This window comes from Doryrhamphus excisus, linkage group LG5, assembly GCF_037039965.1.
Source record: "Doryrhamphus excisus strain RoL-2023G ecotype Guam linkage group LG5, RoL_Dexc_Guam_v1.1, whole genome shotgun sequence".
NCBI classification, from domain to species: domain Eukaryota; kingdom Metazoa; phylum Chordata; class Actinopteri; order Syngnathiformes; family Syngnathidae; genus Doryrhamphus; species Doryrhamphus excisus.
In genome coordinates, this window is record NC_136361.1 from 16,326,691 (window position 1) to 16,352,420 (window position 25,730).

The 25,730-nt window shown below is 38.7% G+C and overlaps 2 protein-coding genes across 4 annotated transcripts in view; both read left to right on the forward strand.

Annotated features, from left to right (window-relative positions):
* The window catches only part of erfl1 (Ets2 repressor factor like 1), a 74,636-nt gene extending 60,309 nt beyond the window's left edge, over positions 1–14,327 (forward strand). For both annotated transcript variants that reach the window (XM_078790790.1, XM_058052997.2), the window contains exons 3-7: positions 1,053–1,126; positions 2,589–2,823; positions 6,219–6,396; positions 10,572–10,701; positions 12,808–14,327. In XM_078790790.1, coding sequence (XP_078646916.1) covers positions 1,066–1,126; positions 2,589–2,823; positions 6,219–6,396; positions 10,572–10,701; positions 12,808–13,583 — 1,380 coding nt within the window. In that variant the 5' untranslated portion in view covers positions 1,053–1,065 and the 3' untranslated portion in view covers positions 13,584–14,327. The remainder of the gene's footprint in view (positions 1–1,052; positions 1,127–2,588; positions 2,824–6,218; positions 6,397–10,571; positions 10,702–12,807) is intronic.
* Positions 14,328–16,054: 1,727 nt separating this feature from the next.
* Positions 16,055–25,730, forward strand: part of arhgef1 (Rho guanine nucleotide exchange factor (GEF) 1) — a 51,105-nt gene continuing 41,429 nt past the window's right edge. For both annotated transcript variants that reach the window (XM_058052989.2, XM_058052992.2), the window contains exon 1: positions 16,055–16,174. The gene's annotated coding sequence lies outside the window, so the exon portion shown is untranslated. The remainder of the gene's footprint in view (positions 16,175–25,730) is intronic.

Below are 25,730 nucleotides of genomic sequence, written 5' to 3' on the forward strand. Positions count from 1 at the left end.
GGGAATTGAACCCTGGTCTCCTAGCTGTGAGGTCTGCGCGCTAACCACTAGACCGCCGTGCCGCCCTGCTCTGTATATTTGTTTTATAAAGGAAGAATTCTACTTTAGGGAAATTCACTTATCAGGTCACGTCTGGAACCAATTGACCGCAATAAAAGATGGATTACTGTCAATTTGGAGTCGCCAATTAACCTAGCATGTTTTTGGAATGTGGGAGGAAACCGGAGTACCCGGAGAAAACCCACGCATGCACGGGGAGAACATGCAAACTTGTTAACGCATCAGTGCGGACATTTGCACATTCAATTCAAATGTACTGTTTTATTTCCGTGTTTAGTTTCCTACAAAATTGTAAAATAAATGAAAACAAAATGACTGTGAGTAACATCAGTTGGGCATATATTAAAGTATATATATAAAGTAGTTACAAAATGTATGACAAAATATGTAGTAATGCTAGCTCTTCCTTGTTTTACATAATTTAACATAATTACCACACAAAGCACGCATGCTGTGACTTCATCCATTGTACTTTTAAATAAATTACTACACGCGATTTTGAGGTACGTTCATTTTCAAGCATTAATCTACTTTTTGCAACAGAAACTTTTCCACACTCCAAAGTCTTAAAAGTTCCTTTCAGCACATTGAACATGATGCAGCATGTGTAATATCTGGCAGATAAACAACATTGTATACCGCACTTGTACTTTGCGCAAGAATACTTGAAAATTCATGCTTATTAAATCAAATTAAACTTTAACGTGCTTATTTCTTTCTCCTGCTGTTTATCGATGCATGTGCGTATCCACAGCGTTGCATCACGCTCGGCCTCAGGTGGCTAACACTGGATTGCAACCATCAAAAAAAAAATAAAAATAAAAAAACATAACCTTGCCGTATTTCACGTCAATACCAGGTACGGTTCTGAATCTTTTGGCCTTCACCTCCATTTTCTAGTCGTCCCCCCTGAGGAAGATTTTCACACTCTGTTGCAACTTGTGTGTTTTAATGCTAAAACTTATCATGTTTTTCATGTGTTTGCGTTGAAGGTGTTGCAGAGGCATGGACTGTAACTGCGTCAGCGATCTGCTGCTCCCCCCGGTGCCCGCCCTGTGGACGCCAGGTGAGGACCCCGACCCCCAACCTAAGATGACTGATGACAGTCAGGTTTTATATTTAGAGGAAGCTGTAAAATGTGTATTGATTATTAGTATTGGAAACATTTAATCAGAAATCTGTGGTATTGTTTTGGGTAATCCATTCCATTAAAAATTAATTACAAATATGTTTTCAAATATCAACATTAATACATGTAAAATTATTAAATCATGTATAAATGATAGCAATTGTTTTTTGTGTAATTTAATTAAAAAAATTATTAGCCATATATTTTCTTTAAAAAAAATATATAATTAGCTACAATAAAAATAATAACAAATAATATTAATACATATAAAATTATTAAAAAATTATTAATGATGGCAATGGTTTTTTTCATGTAATTTAATTAAAAATTATTACCCATATATTTTCTTTAAAAAATGTATCTTATAAATAATTAGCTACAATAAAAATACCAAATAATTTTAAAGCAATCCTAAATAATTTCTACCAAAGGGGTAGCATTCCATATTTTTGGTTGTTTATTAATCATTAGAATTACAATTATTGGACACATTTCAACATAACTCAAAAGATTATTTTTTATGTTATTTTAAATCACAGTACAACATTTTTTAATATTAAACATACTGTATATAATTTACATCACATTTATTTTTTCAGTGAAGTACATAACCTGCAAAAAATGTGACAAAAGGCAAAAAGTATATATTAAATGTTGTCATAATGTCATTAAAAAATTTAAATTAAATATTTTTCTATGTAAGAAAAGTTTTTTATAATTGACAATATTATTTTACAAATAATCAGTTATTTATAAATAATAGAAATGAATGAAAAAGATGATATAGAAGAAAGATGAATAATTATTTACATTTATGTGTTCCAAAATGTCACAATCAATTTAATATGTATTAGAAGAAAAATGTCTGGCCAACGTTTGTTGCTAGGCAGAGTTTTTGACTGCCAAAACGTTTTTTTTAAATAACTGCTCTACATTCAATATAAAAAACAATAAAGACAAAGTAAAGACAAAAAGAGCTCGCCATTGGTGCTGATCCAAACTAGCGTTATTTAGCTTCGGCGGAGCTCTGCCCTCTCCTCAAGTTACGTATCGACTGCTCTTCAAGGCTACTTTGATTGTTCCATGAGTTAAAGCATCATGTGTGATGTGCAAGACGGTCAGCTTTAAGGCTGATGTGCGCGCCGCAGCATCAATCACATGGCTCCCAGAGACGTATCATCACCCACCTGACCAATCTGTGCAGCCTAGAGGGCACTAGCGCACGCTAACATAGCTCAAGGCACGTGCTGTGATATTAAACACATCATCCCTCACCTTCATCACTCATCAGTCATCTGGACAGCATCCTCCCCCTCCCCGCCCCTTCCTCCTCCATCCCCAGTGGCAAAGCGATGGGGATAAACGACAGGCCTCTTAATCCCTCTCCTCTCTGACGCAGGGTTCGCCTTCCCTGACTGGGCCTACAAGCCAGAGTCGAGCCCCGGATCCAGGCAGATTCAGCTGTGGCATTTCATCCTGGAGCTGTTGCAGAAGGAGGAGTACCAGGGGGTGATCGCCTGGCAGGGCGACTACGGCGAGTTTGTCATCAAGGATCCGGATGAGGTGGCCCGACTGTGGGGGATCAGGAAGTGCAAACCTCACATGAACTATGACAAACTGAGCAGGGCACTGAGGTACGCTGCTACCGTTCATGCATTCATGTTCTACCGATTATCCTTTTCCACCGATATTTGGGCAATCTAGTATATATATATGTAGCATATAGTACAGTACATGTAATCCATTTTCTTATCGCAGGAGTATGCTGGAGCCTATCCCAGCTGACTTTAGATGAGAGGTGGGACTATTTAGAGTCGCCAATTAACCTAGCATGTTTTCAGAATGTGGGAGGAAACCGGAGTACCCAGAGAAAACCCACGCATGCACGGGGAGAACATGCAAACTCCACACAGATATGCCCAAGCAGAGAATCGAACCCAGGTCTTCCGATCCCCTGACTGTGTGGACTAAATGCTAACCACTTCCGCTAATCATAATATTCATTTATTCATTCATTCATTTCTTACCACTTATCCTCACAAGCGTCGCGGGGGTGCTGGAGTCTATCCCAGCTGTCTTCAGGCGAGAGGCGGGGTACACCCTGGACTGGTCGCCAGCCAATCACAGGTCACATATAGACAAACAACCATTCACACTCACATTCATACCTATGGACAATTTGGAGTCGCCAATTAACCTAGCATGTTTTTGGAATGTGGAAGGAAACCGGAGTACCCGGAGAAAACCCACACATGCACAGGGAGAACGTGCAAACTCCACACAGAGATGGTGGAATTGAACTTGGGTCTCCTAGCTATGAGGCCACCGTGCAGCCCATACTCTTTATTTACTTTTTATCATAATATTATGAATGTGAGTGTGAATGGTTGTTTGTCTATATGTGCCCTGTGATTGGCTGGCGACCAGTCCAGGGTGTACCCCGCCTCTCGCCCAAAGACAGCTGGGATAGGCTCCAGCACCCCCGCGGCCCTCATGAGGAAAAGCGGAAGAAAATGAATGAATGAATGATTAATATTAATATTAATATTAATATTAATATTAATATTAATATTAATATTAATATTAATATTAATATTAATATTAATATTAATATTAATATTAATATTAATATTAATATATAAGTTAATTGGCCGACTCCAAATTGTCCATAGGTATGAATGTGAGTGTGAATGGTTGTTTGTCTATATGTGACCTGTGATTGGCTGGCGACCAGTCCAGGGTGTACCCCAGCCTCTTGCCTGAAGACAGCTGGGATAGGCTCCAGCGACCCTCATGAGTAAAATGAATGAATGAAAATTGGAATAGAAAATTGAACATGTCTAAATCTAACATTCGAACCCAAGCCCTTTTTACTGTGAGACAGACATGCTAAACACACCTCCCACTGTGCCGTTATCAGAATAATCCAAAGGAGTGCGACATGAACTGAAATGTTTACATGGTGCTTGTGAATATGAAGAGATAACGTTTGGAACCTCGTCTTGGGGAATGTCAATATTCCTCAATTGCTGCTTATCAGCCATCAGACATCTTAATGGAAAAGTTCACAACACAAACAAAGCCATTCAATAAGGATTTGGAAAATATGTCAAGTCGCTGGAACTTTTTCCAACTTTTTTACATTTTCTAAACACATCACGCCACATCCTCAAGTGTGTCGTAGTTATCGGAAATTGTCTTAAAGTCCCGCCTTCTCCCCCTTTTGCGTTCTTGTGGCCTCTTGCTAATGAGAGTTGTCGTCAGACTCTAATTGTTATGAATTGGCTGGGGCCACAATTAGCCTTCTTAATTAGCCTCACTTAATTGCTCAATTAAGGGCCACAGCAGCATTGCCATGCAAAGCAAAACACGCATAGGCGTGTTTGCCGACGAGCGCTGATACGTAGCGTACGTGCTGATCTGTGTGGGCGCATAATTTGTGCTGAGCTTTCAAGGAACAAAGAGAAATAAAAAAAAAAAAAAAACATGCTACTATTCAACTGCATCGGCTGGATTTTGGGGTTTCTTCACACCTGAGCTCCATCACCGGAGCAGGTGGGATGCAGATATACACCCCAGTGGGTGGCGCAGGAAGCTGACATGCCCACTGGGGCGACACCTGAAGTTGTTGCCACGGTGACCCCCATACATATTTCTCCTGTTCTTTTGTTCGTTTTATGGAGACTCTGCATATGATATGATGTTACCATCAAATGTTGATTTCATTAGCCTCTTCATTGTTTGGATTTTGTCCAATTAGAAATAGTCTATTCCAGGGTGTAACTATCACCATCATCAAATCTGGATTAAACCGACAGGCAGTGTTTTCATGTAACATTTTGGTAATGGTAATGGTTTTATTTCATTTGAACATGCATCAGATTACAATTGAATGCATCACATAATCAGTTCACAGTTCCACATGTCCAAAAGGAGTAGGAAGAAGCAAAGCTTATTAAATCCTACCCCTCCATCTGGTACTTTTACAATCAGTAACTGTTACATTTGTTCACTTCCTGCTTTCCATAATACAGTTTAAGTTTTTTTTTGTTTGTCTTTTGTTTTTTTAAATAAAGTACCTCGTACCGAGGTACAAGGTGATATGAGCATGCACCGACATTATGTGCACCATAGTAAGTGTCAATATAGTGATATATATAGCACATCATTTTTTTTTATTTTCCAATATGTAAACTTTCCACCTAAAATATATTTGTAATTTTTTGGGGTAAGATTATGACTTATCATATTTATATACTTATATATTTATATATAATACTTGTAATACTTTATATTTATACTTATATTTACTTTAATACTTATATTTTGACGGTATTCTAATTGTTTCCTTCTTTTTTCCCCCTCTTTTTTTCTTTATTTTTTCAACTTAATGCTCCAAAAATGATTACTCATAAAATTTCAAGTGGTATAGAAAATGGATGAATGAATATTATGATGCTATTGTTGTAAAATCATCACCCTCTTTATATTTTTACTTAATTTTTGTAAAATTACTGCTGATTTTTCCTTTTTTTAGTTGTATTGTTATATTATACCTTTTTTTTCAATGTGCTGTGGGCCAATAAAAAACAGCTGTGGACCACAAAAAGCCCATGGGCTGCAATTTGGTCACCCCTGATCTAATGTAAACCGTTGAACTGAGGTCTAGTAGCTGTCCAAATTCCGAATTGGACAACCTCAGGAGCGTTCCTCTTTGCGGGTTCTTTCATGTAACTTCTGTTTCCAGCAGCTACATCAAACTTCCCACTAAATATGGTTGATATTGTATTGAACGAAGGCTTTTGGGCTTAAATTGATCTGAAGAAGGAGGGGACGTATTAAAAAGAGTGGGAAATCAGCATAGCGCTCAGCCTGCAGCACTCAACTTGTTTACTAATTCATTTCCGTTAAATCTCAAACCTTGATACTAGCGTTACGTTAAGCCTTCCCTCCCCGGTTTTTCCTTTTCGTGTTCTTCTATGCTATATCCCTCATTCGATTTCCCCCCCCCCCTCCTCCTGTGTTGCAGGTATTACTACAACAAGCGTATTTTGCACAAAACCAAAGGGAAGCGATTCACCTACAAGTTTAACTTCAGCAAAGTGGTGCTGGTCAACTACCCCATCCTGGACATGGCCAACTCGCCCTTCTTCCTGGCCCAGAACCACTTCAACGGGGGCTCCACGGCACCGGACTGCAGCCCAGAGGTAAACACAACCAAAAAAGGTCATTTCCATGAAAAGTAATTAGAATGGGAAAGTAAGCCAAAACAGACATGCTGTTCTTGTTTTTCAAACATTCCATTCTTCTCATGTGGTTTTGCAGCTACATGCTAACTGCTAACTGGATCAGTCATTCATTCATTTTCTACCGCTTATCCTCACGAGGGTCGCTGGGGGTGCTGGAGCCTATCCCAGCTGTCTTTGGGCGAGAAGCGGGGTCCACCCTGGACTGGTTGCCAGCCAATCACAGGGCACATACGTATAGACAAACAACCATTCACACTCACATTCATACCTATGGACAATTTGGAGTCGCCAATTAACCTAGCATGTTTTTGGAATGTGGGAGGAAACCGGAGTACCCGGAGAAAACCCACGCATGCACGGGGAGAACATGCAAATTCCACACAGAGATGGCCGAGGGTGGAATTGAACTCGGGTCTCCTAGCTATGAGGCCAACCACTAAAAAGAGGTTAGCTACTGTATAATGTAAACTAAATGATGTAAACAGCAATGAAGTCTCTGCAGTCTACAGTATATGTAGTGATGCTAGGGTAGTAAATGATATCATTTTCTAATTTGCATACTAAGTATCTGGGCATGCCCATATAAGGAAGTCCGGGTTGCATTTATTTGGAATTAGCCAATTAACCTAGCATGTTTTTTTAATGTGGGAGGAAACTGGAGTACCCGGAGAAAACCCACACAGAGATGGTGGAGTGTGGAATTGAACCTGGGTCTCCTAGCTATGAGATCTGCGCGCTAACACTCGACAAACAACCATTCACACTCACATTCATACCTATGGACAATTTGGAGCCGCCAATTAACATAGCATGTTTTTGGAATGTGGGAGGAAACCGGAGAAAACCCACGCATGCATGGGGAGAACACAGAAACTCCACACAGAGATGGCCAAGGGTGGAATTGAACCCTGGTCTGCGCGCTAATCACTCAACCGCCGTGCCGCCCCCAACAAAATCAGTCATTGACTATTTGTATGTTGATGATAAAATGAGGATATCCGTACTTCTAAGCATTGTGACCACAACCAATAGGGGGCGCCCCTTGAGTCTAATTTGTCATTTTTGCACAACCTCTGCGCAAAAGAGGCTTGGGACTTCTATGATAGGTTGTGATATACTACAGCCCTCACATCATTTGTTTCATTGACATTTCACTTTAGGGACAACATTCACACACACCATTCCCTCAGGAGTAAAAGCAACAAAACTCCACATGAACACGGATCTAAAGTACCCGTGTGACTGATGATCTCCAGAGTGGCGGCGAGTTAAAAGTACAGGAGCCGAGTTGTCATCCATCACTTGTCTTAAGGTCGTGGGGAGAGGAGGCTTTAACTCGTCCTTAAAGCCGCCTCTCCGAAAAGACGACGTTACCCCCCCCCGCCTGTCTCTGTCATCCCCCTTCCTCGTCTTCGGTGGCGTATCCATGTGTCATTGATTGGGGAAAAAAAAAAATGAAAGCGGGGGTCGCGTCAGAACAGATCAATGGACAGGTCGTTAATGCGGTTTGTTAAGCAAACGAAGATCTCGCAGCTCGGGGAGTACAGTCTTTCAAAGTTGGGGTGACACCGCTATTGATCCACATACTAGAAAAATCCCCCCTTCGTCCCCTGTGGTACCCCACATTCATCTGTTAAATTTGTTTCACCTCGTCTCCTTCTCCCCTCCCTGGTGCCCTTTTTTTTTTTTTTTTGTTCTACATCCTGACTGACTGTCACCCCCCAAAGCCGCCCCACCTCAGATCTCACCCCGCTTCCCTCCTCGTTTATCCTTTGGAGCCTCAAATGTGTTCTCCCCATTCCCATGGCAGTCCTTTGTGGTCCCGTCCTTGCCGCCATTGTATCACCGCTTGCATCACGCACTGCAGGATGCTCGCCGGTGACATGTCACCCACTTTGGGATGCAGCTGAGGCTAAAACGACCAATCAAAACATGTTTTGTTATGTTTAATCAGAATCAGAATCAGAATCAGAATCAGACACATCTATTAAAAAAGAATGAAAAATACAAAATATACAGAATATACAGATTTTCCACAATCTGCATCAATTCCAACTGTATTTCCTGTAAGACAGTTTTAATTTATTCCACCCACTCGCAACTCCACTGTGATTGGTTACACTCTCAAGGACTACTGGCAAACCCCACTTTCTAAGAGATGATAATAAATGAATGAAATCTTTGCCTGGGACGCAGCGTCCACCTGGCCTGCCCGAGAAGGAGAACTCATTGTCGGACACACTTTGTCAAAGACACTGCTGGAGCCGTGGAGCTCAGTAGCCTGACACGAGGGCGCCGCCGCGCTTACTAAGTTCACACAATCTTGGCACACATCAGTCGTGGAAATGTGGTCATTACATGTTTTTCTACCGCTTATCCTCACGAGGGTCGCAGGGGTGCTGGAGCCTATCCCAGCTGTCTTCGGGCGAGAGGCGGGGTACACCCTGGACTGGTGGCCAGCCAATCACAGGGCACATATAGACAAACAACCATTCACACTCACATTCATACCTATGGACAATTTGGAGTCGCCAATTAACCTAGCATGTTTTTGGAATGTGGGAGAAAACCGGAGTACCCGGAGAAAACCCACGCATGCACAGGGAGAACATACAACATGGCCGAAGGTGGAATCAGACGCGGGTCTCTTAGCTGTGAGGCCTGCGCACTAACCACTCGTCTACCGTGCTCTTTATTATGTTTTATGTCCACTATAATGGTTAATACGGGCTGTACGGTGGTCGAGTGGTTAGAACGCAGGCCTCACAGCCAGGAGACCAGGGTTCAATTCCACCCTCAGCCATCTCTGTGTGGAGTTTGCATGTTCTCCCCGTGCATGCGTGGGTTTTCTCCGGGTACTCCGGTTTCCTCCCACATTCCAAAAACATGCTAGGTTAATTGGCGACTCCAAATTGTCCATAGGTATGAATGTGAGTGTGAATGGTTGTTTGTCTATATGTGCTCTGTGATTGGCTGGCGACCAGTCCAGGGTGTACCCCGCCTCTCGCCCGAAGAAAGCTGGGATAGGCTCCAGCACCCCCCGCGACCCTCGTGAGAAAAAGCAGTAGAAAATGAATGAATGAATAATGCTTAATACGAGTTGAAGGTGACTATAGGGATGTTATTTCATATCTGAAGGGCTCTAATAATGTCAAAACACATGTTTAGAATGTTGTAAACATGATTTCTATGCTCTATATATTTGCTTTATAAAGGAAGAATTCTACTTTGCGGGAATTCACTTATCAGGTCCCGTCCAGAACAAATTGACAGCAATAAAAGAGGGATTACTGTAATCCCCCTGACTCTCAAGCCCCCTTAACAACTCATCAGGGGTGGCCCTCCTTGCGATTTGAGATGCACTGGCATAATAGTAATGGTAATGGTTTTATTTCATTTGAACATGCATCAGATTACAATTGAATGCATCACATAATCAGTTCCCAGTTCCACATGTCCAAAAGGAGTAGGAAGAAGCAAAGCTTATTAAATCCTACCCCCTCCATCTGGTACTTTTACAATCAGTAACTGTTACATTTGTTCACTTCCTGCTTTCCATAATACAGTTTAAGGTTTTATTTATTTATTTATTATATTTTATTTTTTTGTCTTGTTTTGGTGCGTCAAGAACCCTCATACCCAGAACTAGCAATAAACACAACACATTTGTTTTTTGGGGGGGTTGTTGATCTATATTTCAGTAACTGTTACATTTGTTCACTTCCTGCTTTCCTAATATAGTTTATTTATTTATTTTTTTGTCACGTACCAAAGTACTAGGTGATATGAGCATCCAATGACATAATGGGTACCATAGTAAGTGTCAATATAGTGATATGTATAGCACATCATGACTGGTTCAAGACTCTTCATCCTTGTATTTAGCAAACATCAACTGCTTGTATTGTGTGGTATAATGTGTGTATAATGTGGTGACAAAGTGTGTTTTATCTGGGATAGTCAGGTAAAACCAAAATGTTGCAAAAAAGCGGTGTAAAAATATTGCATTTATTTTTTCCATCCCATCCTTTTCTCCACAGTGTCCCCGCTTGCATCACCAGGGACACTTACTGTCAACACGTAATCCGTGCTGTGTTTTGTGCACCTTTTCATAGTATTCCTCCATCTCTTAGGCGGTACAGTCCCTGTTTCCCCGCTTGCCAGACACCGGCAGAGCCTCATCCCTGTGCGATCGGGGGACAACGGCGCCGGCGCCAGAAGGAGACAAGCTCAGACTGGATACATTTCCTTTCCTCAGTTCAGGTGAGCTGGTTTGCTGAAAAGTTAGTGAAGGGGGAAAAAAAAAAAAAAAGCGCCTGGGGTAAGTCCCGGCTTACACGTGGGCGGGATAAGGTCAGGAAACAATGGCCGCAGCGGAGAGGAAGCAGGAGGAATGAGGAAGCAGGCGGGGCGTGAGCATTTATTGTGAAAGGAAATGGGAGAAAGATGGCTGTCCCGCTTGGAGCCTGCAGCGTTGGGTTTCGGTTTGTGAATTATACATCGGCGGTGCTGGTCCGAAAAACAAGAGGAAGGAAAGTGAGGTCACTCCGATGTCTTTTTGCCTTGCTGCTCGGCATCCATGACAGCTAACAAGAGAGCAAGAGTGTGTAAACAGATGCACTAACGAGACCTCCTCCTTCCTTTTTCCCCCTCCTTCCACAGTTTGTCCTCGGGTCTTATTCCTTCCTTCTTCTCTTCTTCCCTCCCATGTGTGCCTGCCGCCCTAATCCCCTTCCCAGGCAGGAAGGTCCTAATTGAGGGTGCAGGCTTCAGTTTGTGGCCTGTGGGCGCCCATTACTGTGTTTTCATAAGCAAGTGAGAGGGGCCCGTCTGACTGATTCAATATTCATGTGTCTGCCAGCTACTCCACACACACACACACACACATATTGCCAAATTAGCCCCGCATAGTAAATAACGACACAGAGTGAGGCGAGGAGCAGGCTAGCAGAGAGGAAAGAAGAAGAAAAAGAAGCGGGAATCTGGGAGTGAGTTGGTTGTCAGCTGGAAGGAAGTCTGCCTCCCTGGGCTGGTAGGGGGATGCTTTTGTTTGTTCATTAAATATGAACAACATCCCAGCACACACTGAGTCAAATGCAAGACTTTTTTTTATGTTATTACAGGAATTCATATGCTTGGCTATGCTTAATTTGCACCAAGGAGGATTAAGACCGCACTGAAAAATCATTTTAAAAAAGGAACATTTGACTTGATCCTTCGTGGACCAGAAAGTAGTGTGCTAATTAACAATTAAAAGGACAAAACAATGTTTTAATGATTAAAAATTGTCTAAAAAAGTAGCTTGTATAATTTTTTTAAGTGTTAAAAGGTGTTTTAAAAAGTAAATGTATAACTTTATCAATGAAAAATCTAAATTGTAATGTATGTTAGAAAAACTTGATGATAAAGTCATAATATTATTATATTATATTATATTATATTATATTATATTATATTATATTATATTATATTATATTATATTATATTATATTATATTATATTATATTATATTATATTATATTATATTATATTATAATTTTATAATAATAAAGGCATAATACGACACAGAAAAATATCTTAATTTTCTGATAATAAACTCATAATATTACAAGAAAAAAAAACATTTTAGCCAGAAAAAATATATAACATTACTATGAATGAATAATCTAAATTTTATGATAATAATGACGCAATATTACTATTAAAACAATTCTAAATGTTAGGGAATTAAGTTGTAATAGTACCTGGAAAAAATATATAAATTTTATCACAATAAACAATATTACCTGACATAAACGCTACATGTTAATCGGAATAAAGTCATTATATTACCGGAAGAAAGTCTAAATGTTAAGGAACAAAGTGGTACTTTTACCAGAAGAAAAAAAGTAATAATATTACAAAAAGAAAGATGTAAATATGAGAAGATAAAGTTGTAATATTACCAGGAAAAACAGCCTTCGTGTTATGACAATAACATTAGAATATTACCAGAAAAGAACAAAGTTGTAATATTGGCAAGATTTTCCAATTTTATTATAACAAAGTCATAATATTACCAGAAAAAAGCCTAAATATTAAGAAATAAAGTTGTAACATTATGAGGAAAACAGATGTTCATTTTATGATCATAAAGTCATAATATTAATCTTAGAAAAAAGTAAAAATGTTTGAGAGTAAAGTCGTAATTTCACCAGAAAAAAAATCTTAAATTTCTGCGAATAAAATCATAAAAAAATCTACTTTTTCACACCCTTTTCTGTGTCTGTTTTTAGTATTTAGTGTTACAGCGCCCCCTGTGGACATTAGTGAACGTTACAACTGCTTGAGAAAAGCTAACCTCCATGTCTTCTCTGTCCTGTCCTTTAGCCGCCCCATGTTACTCCAAGCCCCCATCCCTGCTGGGCCCTTACCCTCGCAACCCGCCCTTTGACTACCCCTGGGGCTTCAACCCCTACCTCCCGGGGGCCTTCTCGCTCAACAACTGCCCCAAACTGCCCCCCGGCTCCCTCTACCCCTCCCAGTTCTACCCCGGCCCCTTGCAGAGCAGTCTGTCCCAGCTGCCTCACCCCTTCGCCAGCTTGCTCCCCCCGGGGGAGGTGGGCGAGAGGGGAACAGCGGGGCACACCGGCGGGACAAACGGCACAGCAGGGTGCCAGCCGGGCAGACTGGGCCTGGCGCCCTACCCGGGGAGCCTGATGCTAGGGCGCACAGACATCAGCAACGGGGCGGCATCCTTGGGGGAAAGGGCGGACGTCACACCCCCAAGCTCGGGCTTGAACGTGGGCCTTGTCGCCGGCGCGGGCCGTCAGAGCCCCACGGAGAGGCGGGGGAGCGTGAAGCAGGACCCCGAGTCAGACTCGGACCTGGAGATCACAGATCTGAGTGACTGCAGCTCGGACAACGAGCAGGATTTCACCACGGCCAAGGAAGCCCGTCTGGGGGGGGGACGCCCGCAGACGGGGCCGGATGGGAAGAAGACAACCTTACTGCCGCCCATCACGTCTGTGTCCCCCCACCCTCTGAAGACCCTGATGCCCATCACTCCTACACCCCCTGCCCTCACACCCTCGCTTGCTCCCGCTGTGGCTTCCTTGCATGAGAGACACAGGGAGACAGAGACCCTAAAGATGATCCACAGCTAATACTTCTTCTTCTGTGGTGTGCTTCATCTTTTTTTTCTTCTTCTCTTTACAAACACCTTAAGCACTTATGTGCTTTTCATGCAAACTTTTTCCCACTGAGATACACCTCTAAAGGTTTCAACCCACGTGACTTTGCTAGCATTCACTTCACGGAAACGGCAATAGCACAAACAAAGCGATTCCTCCATGAATTAACACAACACGGTGCAATACTGCCACCTGGTGGCGCAATTCAGCCTAACTCTTTTGCTCCTGTGCTTCACATTGTTTCATTGACTTGAATTTAAATCGCATTTTTAATGGTGTAAAAAAAATGTGAATTTTAAATGAAGGAAAGAAAAGAAAAGCAGAAATGTAGAGAATTTGTATGAATATTTCCGTGTGTATATATATTTTAATATGGTGTACATCACATTTAATTATTACTCGTCTAAGATGATGAGACAGCCATTATCGTTGTGACTATTCCGTATTTAAAATTAAAATTAAAAAAAAAAGCTGATGTGTATCACAAAGTTTTAAATTATTCATGACACAACCTGTTTTTTTTATGGTGAGCTTATTTGGGATTGTCTTAATTGGGCCCTTTGGTCTATTTTTTTTTTTTTTTTTCAAAATGTCCACTCTACTCTCCAAACACTTTTGGGAGCACAAAATATTCTGGCAGACTTATTTTTATAATTAGCATTCACCCAGTGTAACGGTACTGTAATTAGTCAAATGTGAAATATAATATCGGTCTTTGCATTTTATTTATGCATTTATTTATTTCTCAATCAATGCTTGTTGTCCCTTTTCAGCGAAAAGGCACATTTTTATTTATGTTTATTTATTTTTGTATTTTATTCCCTGACTAAACCACCTTGTAGTGCTTCACGGCCAGTTGTTGTAAAAGTCTCGTTTATCACTACAGGATGTCTCCACTTGGACACACAAACAGTTGTAAATAATGTCTCCTCTTTGTGTGTGTGTGTGTGTGTGTGTACACATCGAACATTCTCTGTTTTTACTGTACAGAAGTCATATGGAAGGTGCAAACAAAAAGGAAAAAAAAATAAGAAGACAAAGATTAGTATCTTGAGAAGCAATAAACTATTATTCTGGATATCACACGCATGTTGTCATGGAGGTTTTTTCATTATATTGTTTTATGCATAGATCAAAATTGTCATCTTTTAAAAATATTTTAGTATTTGATTTGTGCGAAGTGTTTTTTATACTACAAAAATATTTAAATTTTAAATATTTGATTTGGTTTAAGTGTTTTTATACTACAAAAATATTTAAATTTTAAATATTTGATTTGCTTTAAGTGTTTTTTATAATACAAAAATATTTACATTTAAAACATTTGATTTGTTTGAAGTGTTTTTTATACTACAAAAATATTTAAATTTAAAATATTTGATTTGCTTTAAGTGTTTTTTATACTACAAAATATTTAAATTTAAAATATTTGATTTGCTTTAAGTGTTTTTATACAACAAAATATTTAAATTTAAAATATTTGATTTGCTTTAAGTGTTTTTTATACTACAAAAATATTTAAACTTAAATTATTTGATTTGCTTTAAGTGTTTTTTTATACTACAAAAATATTTTTAACTTAAAATATTTTCTCTTTAGCTTATTCTTGATTTATATTTTAAGTTTGTTTAATTTTAGTCTTTTAAAACTAATACCGTTACTTGCAGCACAATAGTAGAAAATAAGTTGTATAATTTAATATGCAAATAAAGACAAGTGAAAGACGTTCCCATAGGAAATACACCAAACTTACTTATAAGTTTACTTATTATTTTCTCACTTATTATTATTAAGGCAAACATAATTAAAGACACTTTAGTTAAATGTAAGCTACAGCGTTAAACTACACTTTTTTAAACATAATTCAAATACAGTATGACTGGAATTTTGTTCGCTTGCTTGATTTGTCCTCCTTTATCCACAGGGGGGAGACAGAACACACACTAAAAAACCCGGAAGCAACCAAAGACTTTAACAATAAAGTCAGCTTTGTTATGGGAGCAGATAAATACGCTTTATGGCACCATTAAAAGTCGTTATCACGTCAGGCTGCCATAATGGGCGTGAAATTTGCAAAATAAGGACATGCATTTTACGTGCAAAAATGAATGTGTAACGAGACAGTTTGACGTATGTATCGAAACTAAATAATTGTTTCACAGAGCGATTAGTATGCAGCAAAATGAAAAGTAGCTTCAAGATAATGCTTAAAGTGGTGGCTTTTTTTTAAAACAGCAGTTATTTATTTTGGACCGGCAGAGTAAATGGGGACGGTTTTGTTTGTGACACAACTCTTATAAAAGTTAAAATAAAAATTAAATATGTTTAATGTTTCCAGTTGTAACAATGTTATATAAATTATTTATATTATTTTTATTGAAACATTTTGTGGTTTATTTGGTGCGCTCACGGTAGCTTCTCGTGTACTTCCGCATAGAATGTTTTTTTTTTTTTTTTTACCCCCCCACATCACTCCGCTCACTTCACTTTACTGACACACCACAACTTTCGAACAGGAAACCTTATTTCGCCGCTCCTGCCTGACGTTTGCGCCCTCTTTGTTGGTGAGTAAAGCTTTCAAACGTTACCCTCCCCCATGGACTGCATTGATCACCACAACATGTACGACTTTATATAAAAGTGTTAAAAAAAACCAGTAGCGTAGCCGCGGAGGTGTACTTTTTTTACACCGACAAATCCATGACAAGTCTCGACCGCAGTTCGCCGCACTATATCGCCTTATCAGTTACGGCTTTTTAAATAAAACAATCCATTGCAAGCTTCATTTCTGTTTTAATTACTTTATAATAAAATGAAAAGTTTTTAGTTACGTGTAGTTGGAGGTAGTGTGTGATTAAACTAACTCTTGTATAGTCGAGTTGTGTGTGTGTGTTTGTGTCGTTTGCTTGAGTGAAAAGATCGCGTTGCTTTCATGCCACCCTGAAAATAATCGGAAATAATAGCGTTGCTTAAACCTCACCTTTTGGACGTGTAATTTTGTTGTGGTTGCTTTGTTTGTATCTTTGTTGACGTGCTGTGACAGCTCGTCTTTATATGATGCATTGCAATGGTGCAACATGTAAACTGCCACCCCCCCCCCCCCTCCACCCCCCTGCAAGCCCCCTCATGCAGACATGATCAATGAGTAGTGTCTGTGTGTTATTGATTGGTGAGGGTTTTATTGCTTGTGTGTGTTTCCTCCCAGGAAGCTGCAGTGTACAATTAATGTCACTGTACATCATTAGAATATGTGTGCAGTACTGAAATAATGTATTGTAAAAATAATCATAATAATTTTAATAATTTTACCTAATTGATTTTTGTTTTTTTTACTTTTTAGGTTATTATTTACATTTATTTAAATAACATTTATTTGCATGTGAGCTCTGACAAGTCAGAAATTAATATACAAATTAGTGCTTATGCCATAAAGGGACTTAGCATACACTCTAAAAGGTGGAGTAAAGGGATCAACCCACATTTTAACAAGTGCAGACTTGTGTGGAGCCCAAAGGCGACCTTGTCTTCCTTTTAAAGGAATGTTGTCTTGTTTAATGGCACTTCTCTCTCTCTCTTTTTCCTCTCTTGTTGTTATACCGGAGGTCCGGTATAATAAACCAGCCCACCGTTAGCATAAACAACGTTTCTGTATGAGAGGTATCAACTCTTGTTATCGTGGAACAGCCAGAGGGTGTCCCGAGGCGTTTTGTTGGGGCTCGGTACTTCAAAGCTAGCGTAGGTATTCTTCTCTGGCTTGACGAATGGAGTGATGAAGGGGGGGGGGAGAAGATAAGCAGAGACAGACTGGATGAGCTGAGTTGGTGAAATGGGGTGAAAATGCACACAAACGCATCATGATATATTATGATCATTTGTGTTGTCTTGTAAGGTTTTTTTTGTGTGTTTTAAGTTGTATGGTGGAGCGGGATTAAATGCTCTCACAGACTGTAAACCAGGGGTCTCAAACTTGTGTCCCGCGGGCCAGATGCGGCCCGCAAGACGCTAGTTTGAGGCCCCCACCTTGGTACCAAAGTTTAATGTTGAAATGACAGCTTAAAGCTGTGTGCACACTGGACACAATTAACATGATTTTGCCCCCGCCCATACTGTTACCCTACCCTGTAACCCCGCCCTGTTTTGCTTTGGATTAGCAATGAAGCTAAAGGCTTATGACGCTGGGTACAAATAAATGCAGGAAAGGATTTGGAATAAAACGGATAAAGCATCTCATCAAACATGTTGTTAAAGTTACCACGCTGCTCCCAGATGGAACTGAGTACGATGCTAACTTGCTAATTATTAAGTTTCATTAATGTTCATGTTAAAGGTTAAATAACTGTTAATATTGTACATTTGAATCTGACAAAAATAATTTCTCTACCAACTGTATGTGGTTTCTTATGTTTTTCTTATTTGCTGTTTTATTATTATTTTACTTATTTATTACTGATTGATTGATTTATTGTCTTTATTCTTAATTTTTTTTTTAAATCTTATTTTGTGTATAAAAAAATAAAAATTAAGATATTTGAGAACAGTGGAATGTTTTATCAAATATTTTGGTGTGGAAAACTGGAACCAAAGTACTGAAAAAGTATAGGGTATAGCAGAAGCAAAACATTGAAGATAGTTTTTTTTAATTGATTTTTTTTTCCAGTTTTTAATAAATGCGTTTTGGGTTTTTTTTTTTTTTTAAACCTGATGCGGCCCGGCTTCACCCAGAACCTAGCTCCGGTGGCCCCCAGGTAAATTGAGTACGATGCTAACTTGCTAATTGGGTAAAATTATTAAGTTTCATTAATGTTCATGTTAAAGGTTAAATAACTGTTAATACTGTACATTTGAATCTGACAAAAATAATTTCTCTACCAACTGTATGTGGTTTCTTACGTTTTTCTTATTTGCTGTTTTATTATTATTTTACTTATATATTACTGATTGATTGATTTATTGTTATTATTCTTAATTTATTTTTTTTAAATCTTATTTTGTGTATAAAAAAATAAAAATTAAGATATTTGAGAACAGTGGAATATTTTATTAGATATTTTGGTGTGGAAAACCGGAACCAAAGTACTGAAAAAGTGTAGGTTATAGCAGAAGCAAAAGCATTGAAGATAGTTTTTTTATTGATTTTTTTTCACAGTTTTTAATAAATGCGTTTTGTTTTTGTTTTTTTAAAAACCTGATGCGGCCCGGCTTCACCCAGAACCTAGCTCCGGTGGTCCCCAGATAAATTGAGTTTGAGACCCCTGCTGTAAACGACCCATGAGCTGCACTGTTGGCCAACATCCTTGCCATAGAGTTGAACTAAGAATTGTCATATAAAAATAAAACATGTACAGTGCAACCTCTAAAGTTGATAGTTATAATTTTTTTGAGGGACAAATATGCCTGAAGTAACGCAAATCCTCATGCGTGAGGTCACATGAGACCTCAGTGTACTTCATTTTCAATGTGCCATTTTGTGGCTTTTTAAGCGCTCTCCATCCACGTCTCGTCACCTGTCTGTCTCAATGGTGGAAAAGCAGCAACATGGAAAGACTTATTCCAGTCTAGCCTACCAAGACTTGAGGCGGAGGATTGGGCGAGCTGATGCGAGTGAGAGCGGCAACAAGAGAATGAAGTCATTCATTGAAGGGGCACTGGAAAAAAAAAAAAAAGCCAGACTTCATAGATGGATGTTTACTCTTGTGCTGGTGTGAGTGGGGTGGAAGGTCGCACTCGGAGGAGACTTTGTTGAGGACACTTGGAAATAATAGCAGCAGTAATTTATTAATGCTAACAACTAGACAATGCGGCCCCTTAGGAAGTCCTGTATGAATGCATATTGTTAATAATAGTAAATGCGCCAATGTAGCAGGCAGGGTATGTGGACGCATATGGTTTACATTTCAGCTGTTCCAGGTTGAGTTCTTAAGTCGACGCTTGTACAAAAACGGAGTAGAAATGATGAGGGCATCATTTCCACATCATTGCTTTGTCTAGCCTTTATGTTTTCTTTGAAGTTCCTGCAGAAAAAGTGTATATTTCGGAAAAAAAAACGATATTTGAGAATCATGCATTTTGACATCCAAATGCAAATTACTATTATGCTGTTTTTCCACGGATTAAAAACAATTCCAAGATGTCTCTTTAACATGATACACTTTGACAATCTACCCCAATTTGCTCATTGAAAGCCCCTTTTTAACAGGCCTGTATTGTTAATCGTCTTCTGACACATTTTCTTACATAACATAAAAATTACTTTTAAATTTAATTTCACACTTGATGGCTGGGCAGACTCTTCACAGAACCAATTGTGTACAAACAAGCTGTTAAAAAAGTATTTTTGCTGTTATTTATAAACATGAAGAGAAATTTGGAATTGGTTGTATCTCTAAAAAAGATGAAGATTGACCAATCAACAGTGTGGCTTTTGGTACCGATCCTCTAGTTGGTACCTGAACAGGACACAACCACAACTTTTGCGTATCTTACCTCATAATGCTCTGAGGTTTATTTTTGTTTTGGGCTGTCAAATGATTAACATTTTAATAAGATTTAATCACAGTTTTCAAACAAATTAATCAGATTAACCTACATTTGCCACTATGTGTGAAATAAACCAATTTTTGCTGTGTTTTATGAAGATAAATGACAGGACACAATTATATGTATTTGTATGTACAGTGTTCCCTTGTTTATCTTGGGGGATAGGTTCCCAAAATAGCCCACAATAGGTGAAATCCGCCAAGAAGCCAACTTTGCATATAATGACCAGATTTCGACTACCGATGTTGTGTCAAGATTGTCTGCCCGTAATAAATGTGGACCTACGTTACCACTTTTTGAGTTTCTACATGGCACACAGGGGTCTCCAACCAGTAGCTCCTAAACACTTTTCAAGTAGCTCTCCAAAGTGTTTATTTATTTATTTATTTATTATCAACTCCTATACTGACAAAATTCGAAAGTGGGTTTCGGCAGTAGTCCAGAAGTCTCCGGGAGCACTGATTTATTTTTTGATTTTTTGCATGTTTGTCACACTTAAATGTTTCAGGTCATAAAAACAAATGTAAATATTAGTCAATGACAACACAACTTTATTGAAACTTTGTATTATTAAGGGAGAGAAAAAAAACAAAGCTACATGGTCCTGTGTGGAAAAAGTGATTGACCTCTAAAGCTAATAACTGGTCGGGCGCTCCTAAGCAGCAACAGTTGCAATCAAGCGTTCGTGATAACTTGCAGTCAGTCTCTTAAAGTATTGTGGAGGAATTTTGGCAGATTTTTTTAAATTCAGCTACATTGGAAGATTCAAAAAGATTCAGGTCAGGATTTTGATGGCCGGATATTCTCCTTTAGGACTTTTTGGGATACAGCAGAATTTATGGTTCCATTTGTCACAGCAAGTTTTTCCAGGTCCTGAATCACAAAACAGCCTTAGACCATCACACTACCACCACCATATTTTACTGTTAGTATGATGTTCTCTTTTGGAAATGATGCGTTACTTGTACGCCAGATGTACGGGGGTACACACCTTCCAAAGAGGTAAACTTGTGTCTCCACAGACCAGAGAGTATTTTCCCAAAGTCCTTAGGATCATCAAGATGTTTTTGGAACTCTGCCATACCGGCTCAGTTTTTGCTCAGTGTCTTTCTTATGGTGGTGTTCTCAACACTAACCTTAACTGAGGCAAGCGAAGCCTGCAGTTCTTTGGATCTTGTTGTGGGGTCTTTTGTGACCTTTTGGATCAGTTGTAGCTGCGCTCTTTGGGTAATTTTGGTTGGCTGACCACTCAGGGGAAGTTCACCACTGTTCCATGTTTTTGCCATTTGTGGACAATGGCTCCCGTTGTGGTTTGCTGGAGTCCCAAATCTTTAGAAATGGCTTTAAAACCTATTCCAGACTGATAGATTTCAATTACTTTCTTTAGAGATTAGGTGACGCAATGGGAGAAATCATTTTTTTGCAGTTTTTTATTCAAAGAAATGCGTTAGGTGTTCAGTTGCGCCAGTCACACAGTCGCTTTGTCTCAGTGGATGGAGGCGGGGCCGATAGCATACATACAGAGTTCACAAGAGTGTAACAGAAATGAAATTAATAGTTCACAAAATCTTTCACTGTACTTTTCTAAAAAATAATGTTAAAATCTCATCTCTTCTCATTCTTGTAGACCAATTTTGTGTATCGTCCTGTCTCGTAAAATAACTGCCTTGTGACACCCGACTTTCAAAATATGATTTTCCATTACTAGAGCCCTCTAGACGTGAAATATAGTCATTAATCATAATCTTTACACTCATATTACCCAATATCGTAGATGTAGTCAAAGAAAATAATAATTTACACATTGTGTGTGATTCAATAAATGTTTTCCGTAGGTATAGACAGGAAGCGATGTCTGGAATTTTAGCTGAAGGAGTTTTAGCTGAGGTACAGGCCATAGCAGTAACCCGTGGTATTATTATTATTATGTACTTATGTCTGTACTTCATCTTACTGTTATTTTTCTAAACCATATACTGTATATAATGTCTTGAGAGTGTTTGATTCTATACACAGCTGAGAGTAATTAGATAAATAAAAGGTAACATTTTGCATTCATCACTCTATGTTGTACATATAATGTTTAAACAAATGTAATGTTTATACAAACATATACCGTATGTAATAGGGTAATAAAACATGCCTTCATTGGTCGTGCAGATAAGCAGTGGTAACAATATACGTAGAATAATTCAGAAATGTGCATCATATTAACAGGTCAAAACCATGATAAAGTATGTACTACGCAGCTACTCTATGATATTGGTATTTGAATTACAATAATATTGTTTCCCTCCCCTTGTGGAAACAAACTTTTCCTGAGCTTACCATAGCAAGATGTGGTGCTGGTCATCGTAAAAATGACTTGTACTATTCGCCAACTGCACTAAAGGTTAAAATAAAAATGAACTCCAGGCACACTTTTAAGCAGCCGACTTATAAATAAACAACTGAGTGTCCCGTATACTAGCGGTCTTTGTGTTTAGCCTCAGCAATTAGTGGTACACACACACACACACACATACACACACACGGAAGTAGTTAGTTGAACTGCCAGCCCATGCCAGTCGATTGCTCCCGGCCTATCAAATGTTTCCATGCAGCCATTGACCTCTATGTCGGGAGAGAAAAGTGGGGGGGGTTGGTGTAGATTGGAGTCAGGGGGTCGATGAGTTGGAGCAGAAGAGAGAAAAAGAGGCTGCATTAAGTTGAATGTTTTTGTTTTTTTTTTTTATAAATGCCGTTCCGACTCACTGAAAACATTTGGAAAGTGGCATCAAATAAAAGAGAATCATATTTAGAGAAGCTTTTGTCGTCCTTTGTAGCCTAAAGTAGTAATAAATTCCATTTTCCATTTGTTTTTGAAGGTGAAGCCATGAAAAAGAAGCCCTAATCGTATTTTAGCTGCCAATGCAATGCTCGATAAATGACATAATTGGCCCTTGTCTGACTGCCATGAATGTATCACTGTGTGCCCAAGCTTCTCCTTCCTTCTCTGCACAAGAGCCCACTTTGTTTGTTTGCACTGAAGGTGCCAAAGGTTAAAAGACGCTGCCTGTGCAAACATAATAATACTCATTTTTGATTGCCAGATTTGTTTCCATGCCAGTGTGTTGTATTGAGCAACATATTGGTGCCTGGATGTGGACAGGGTGTTAATTGAAGGCAGGCGTTAATTGGAGAGTGGCTAATATTTACCAAATAATAAAGAAAACTCTTTTTGTGTATTTATCAACATTCCATCCATCCATTTTCTATGTTGCTTATACTCACTAGGGTTTAGAAGTATAAGAAAATATAGTTTCGGCGATATACCGCGATACTTCGTTTCACAATACTGTATCAATATTTAAAAGTATGATATCGATATTTTTAGGCATTTATCATAGACTGTATATGGTATTTATTCAAGTGCAGACACGGCAAAGGTTCATTTCTGATTTTAATTGAAACCTCCGATCATTAGTTGGCAGCATTTACGTAGTCAATTCGGCAATGACGTTGAACGAGATTCACGAGTGAAACATCCTCACATAGTGTGGACACATTTTGGATTTCTACACAAAGTAGGGTGTACAGAAATTGACAAGACCCATGCCGTTTGTAAAATGTGTCATGCCCGAATTAAAGTATTCAGGAAACACGACAAATCTGCGAGTCCACTTATCGAGACACCATGAGGACCTGCCGCAAGCAAGCAATGCCAAGGTCCTTTTGTATACTACAAAAGTAGTACTGTGATATTGCAGGTATTTTTGTTATTTTTTGTATTGCAGGTATAATTGTTATCACTATTTTGTTAAATAATGGTTATTTCAAGCATCCTAAAAGGACTTCTTACTGATGAAAAAATACTGTTCTGATGGTGGATAAGTCAGAGACTGTATACTCTGCATTTTTTCACAGTATAAAAAATATAATTGTCCTATATGTACTATATATATATATATATATATATATATATATATATATATATATATATATATATATGTATGTATATATGTGTGTGTGTATATATATATATATGTATATGTATATATGTGTGTGTATATATATGTATATGTATATATATGTATATATGTGTGTATATGTATATATATGTATATATGTATGTATATATATGTATGTATATATATGTGTATATATATATGTATGTATATATATGGAATATATATGTATATGTATATATATGTATGTATATATGTATATATATGTATATGTATATATATATATGTATATGTATATATATGTATATATGTATATATGTATATGTATATATATGTCTATATGTATATATAGCGTATTTTCTGGACTATAAGTCGCACTGGAGTATAAGTCGCATTTTTTATTTTTTGCAGGTAATTCATTTTACAAACTACTTGACCAAAACAGACATTACTTGGAAGGAAGGTTCTAACATTAATAAAAGGATAGAGAACAGGTTGAATAGGTATGCTAACAGATATGCTAACACAATGGTTATTCAGCTACACAAAATTAAACATAAACACAAAAGATGTCCAGTTTTTATGTAACATAAACAGTTTTTTCATTTATAAGTCGCTCTGGAATATAAGTCACAGGAACAGCCAACCTATGAAAAAAAGTGTGACTTATAGTCCGGAAAATTAGGTATATATATATATATTGGTTCTGAACTCCTGTTTCCGTGCCAGTGCAGAATAAAACCTGTGTTGTGCTCTGTGATGTCTGCGCAGCTCCGCGCGGAAAAAGTTATGTGCACCTCCAAATTTTTGTAACTATGCGGACGCAGACACACGCCGCACGGAGTAAAAAAGTCACACGGTCTCTCGGGTGGATTTTTTTGTGGCTCTTTTTGGTGCGTCTCGTTCAAACGAAAAGTATAACCCAGCCTTAATGCTGCTTGGAAGAGTTGTGCCATAATAGTCCAGCTACCCATTTCTAACATACTAAACTAAGTTGAATCAACAGCACCTCTGTTGGTTGCAGCCAGGTAGTACACTCCACGTTACCCGGCATCCCTCCCCTCCATGACTGTTGTTTGTTGGCTGTCAGAGCAGCAGCAGCGGCAGTGAGATTTCTGGGATAACTTTGCCCTTTGTGTGCCGCTCACGCCGCTGTCAATGTTGCCCCTTTTACCTCGCTGAACCAACAGCATGCATTGGCTGGACTGGTGTCGTACCGCCGTATCCACAATCAGGTCACCGCCACCACCCCCCTCCTGGCCCTCTGAGGGACGCCATAGCTGTAGTAGTCGTCCCCCTTGGGTTGCTTGTAGACAGGACTGTATAGTATTAGTAGAACACTGTGGTTGTCTGTACAAGAAAAAGTATTTTATATTATCACATACTACAGTATTAATTGGCCCTGTACCCTAGAAACCGCCCATGAATGATACAGGAAAAGGCTGAAATGATACTGTCCACTCAGAGCACGCTGCTCTGGTATCGTGCCCGTGACACAACCAATCAGAGAACAGCACACGAGTGCTTAGTGCCTAGTGCTTCTCCAGTCACCAAAAAACCCAAACTTGATTAATGGAACTTTAATTGTCAGACATTGATAAGATAAGACTGTTGATAAAATATTATTGTTGAAATA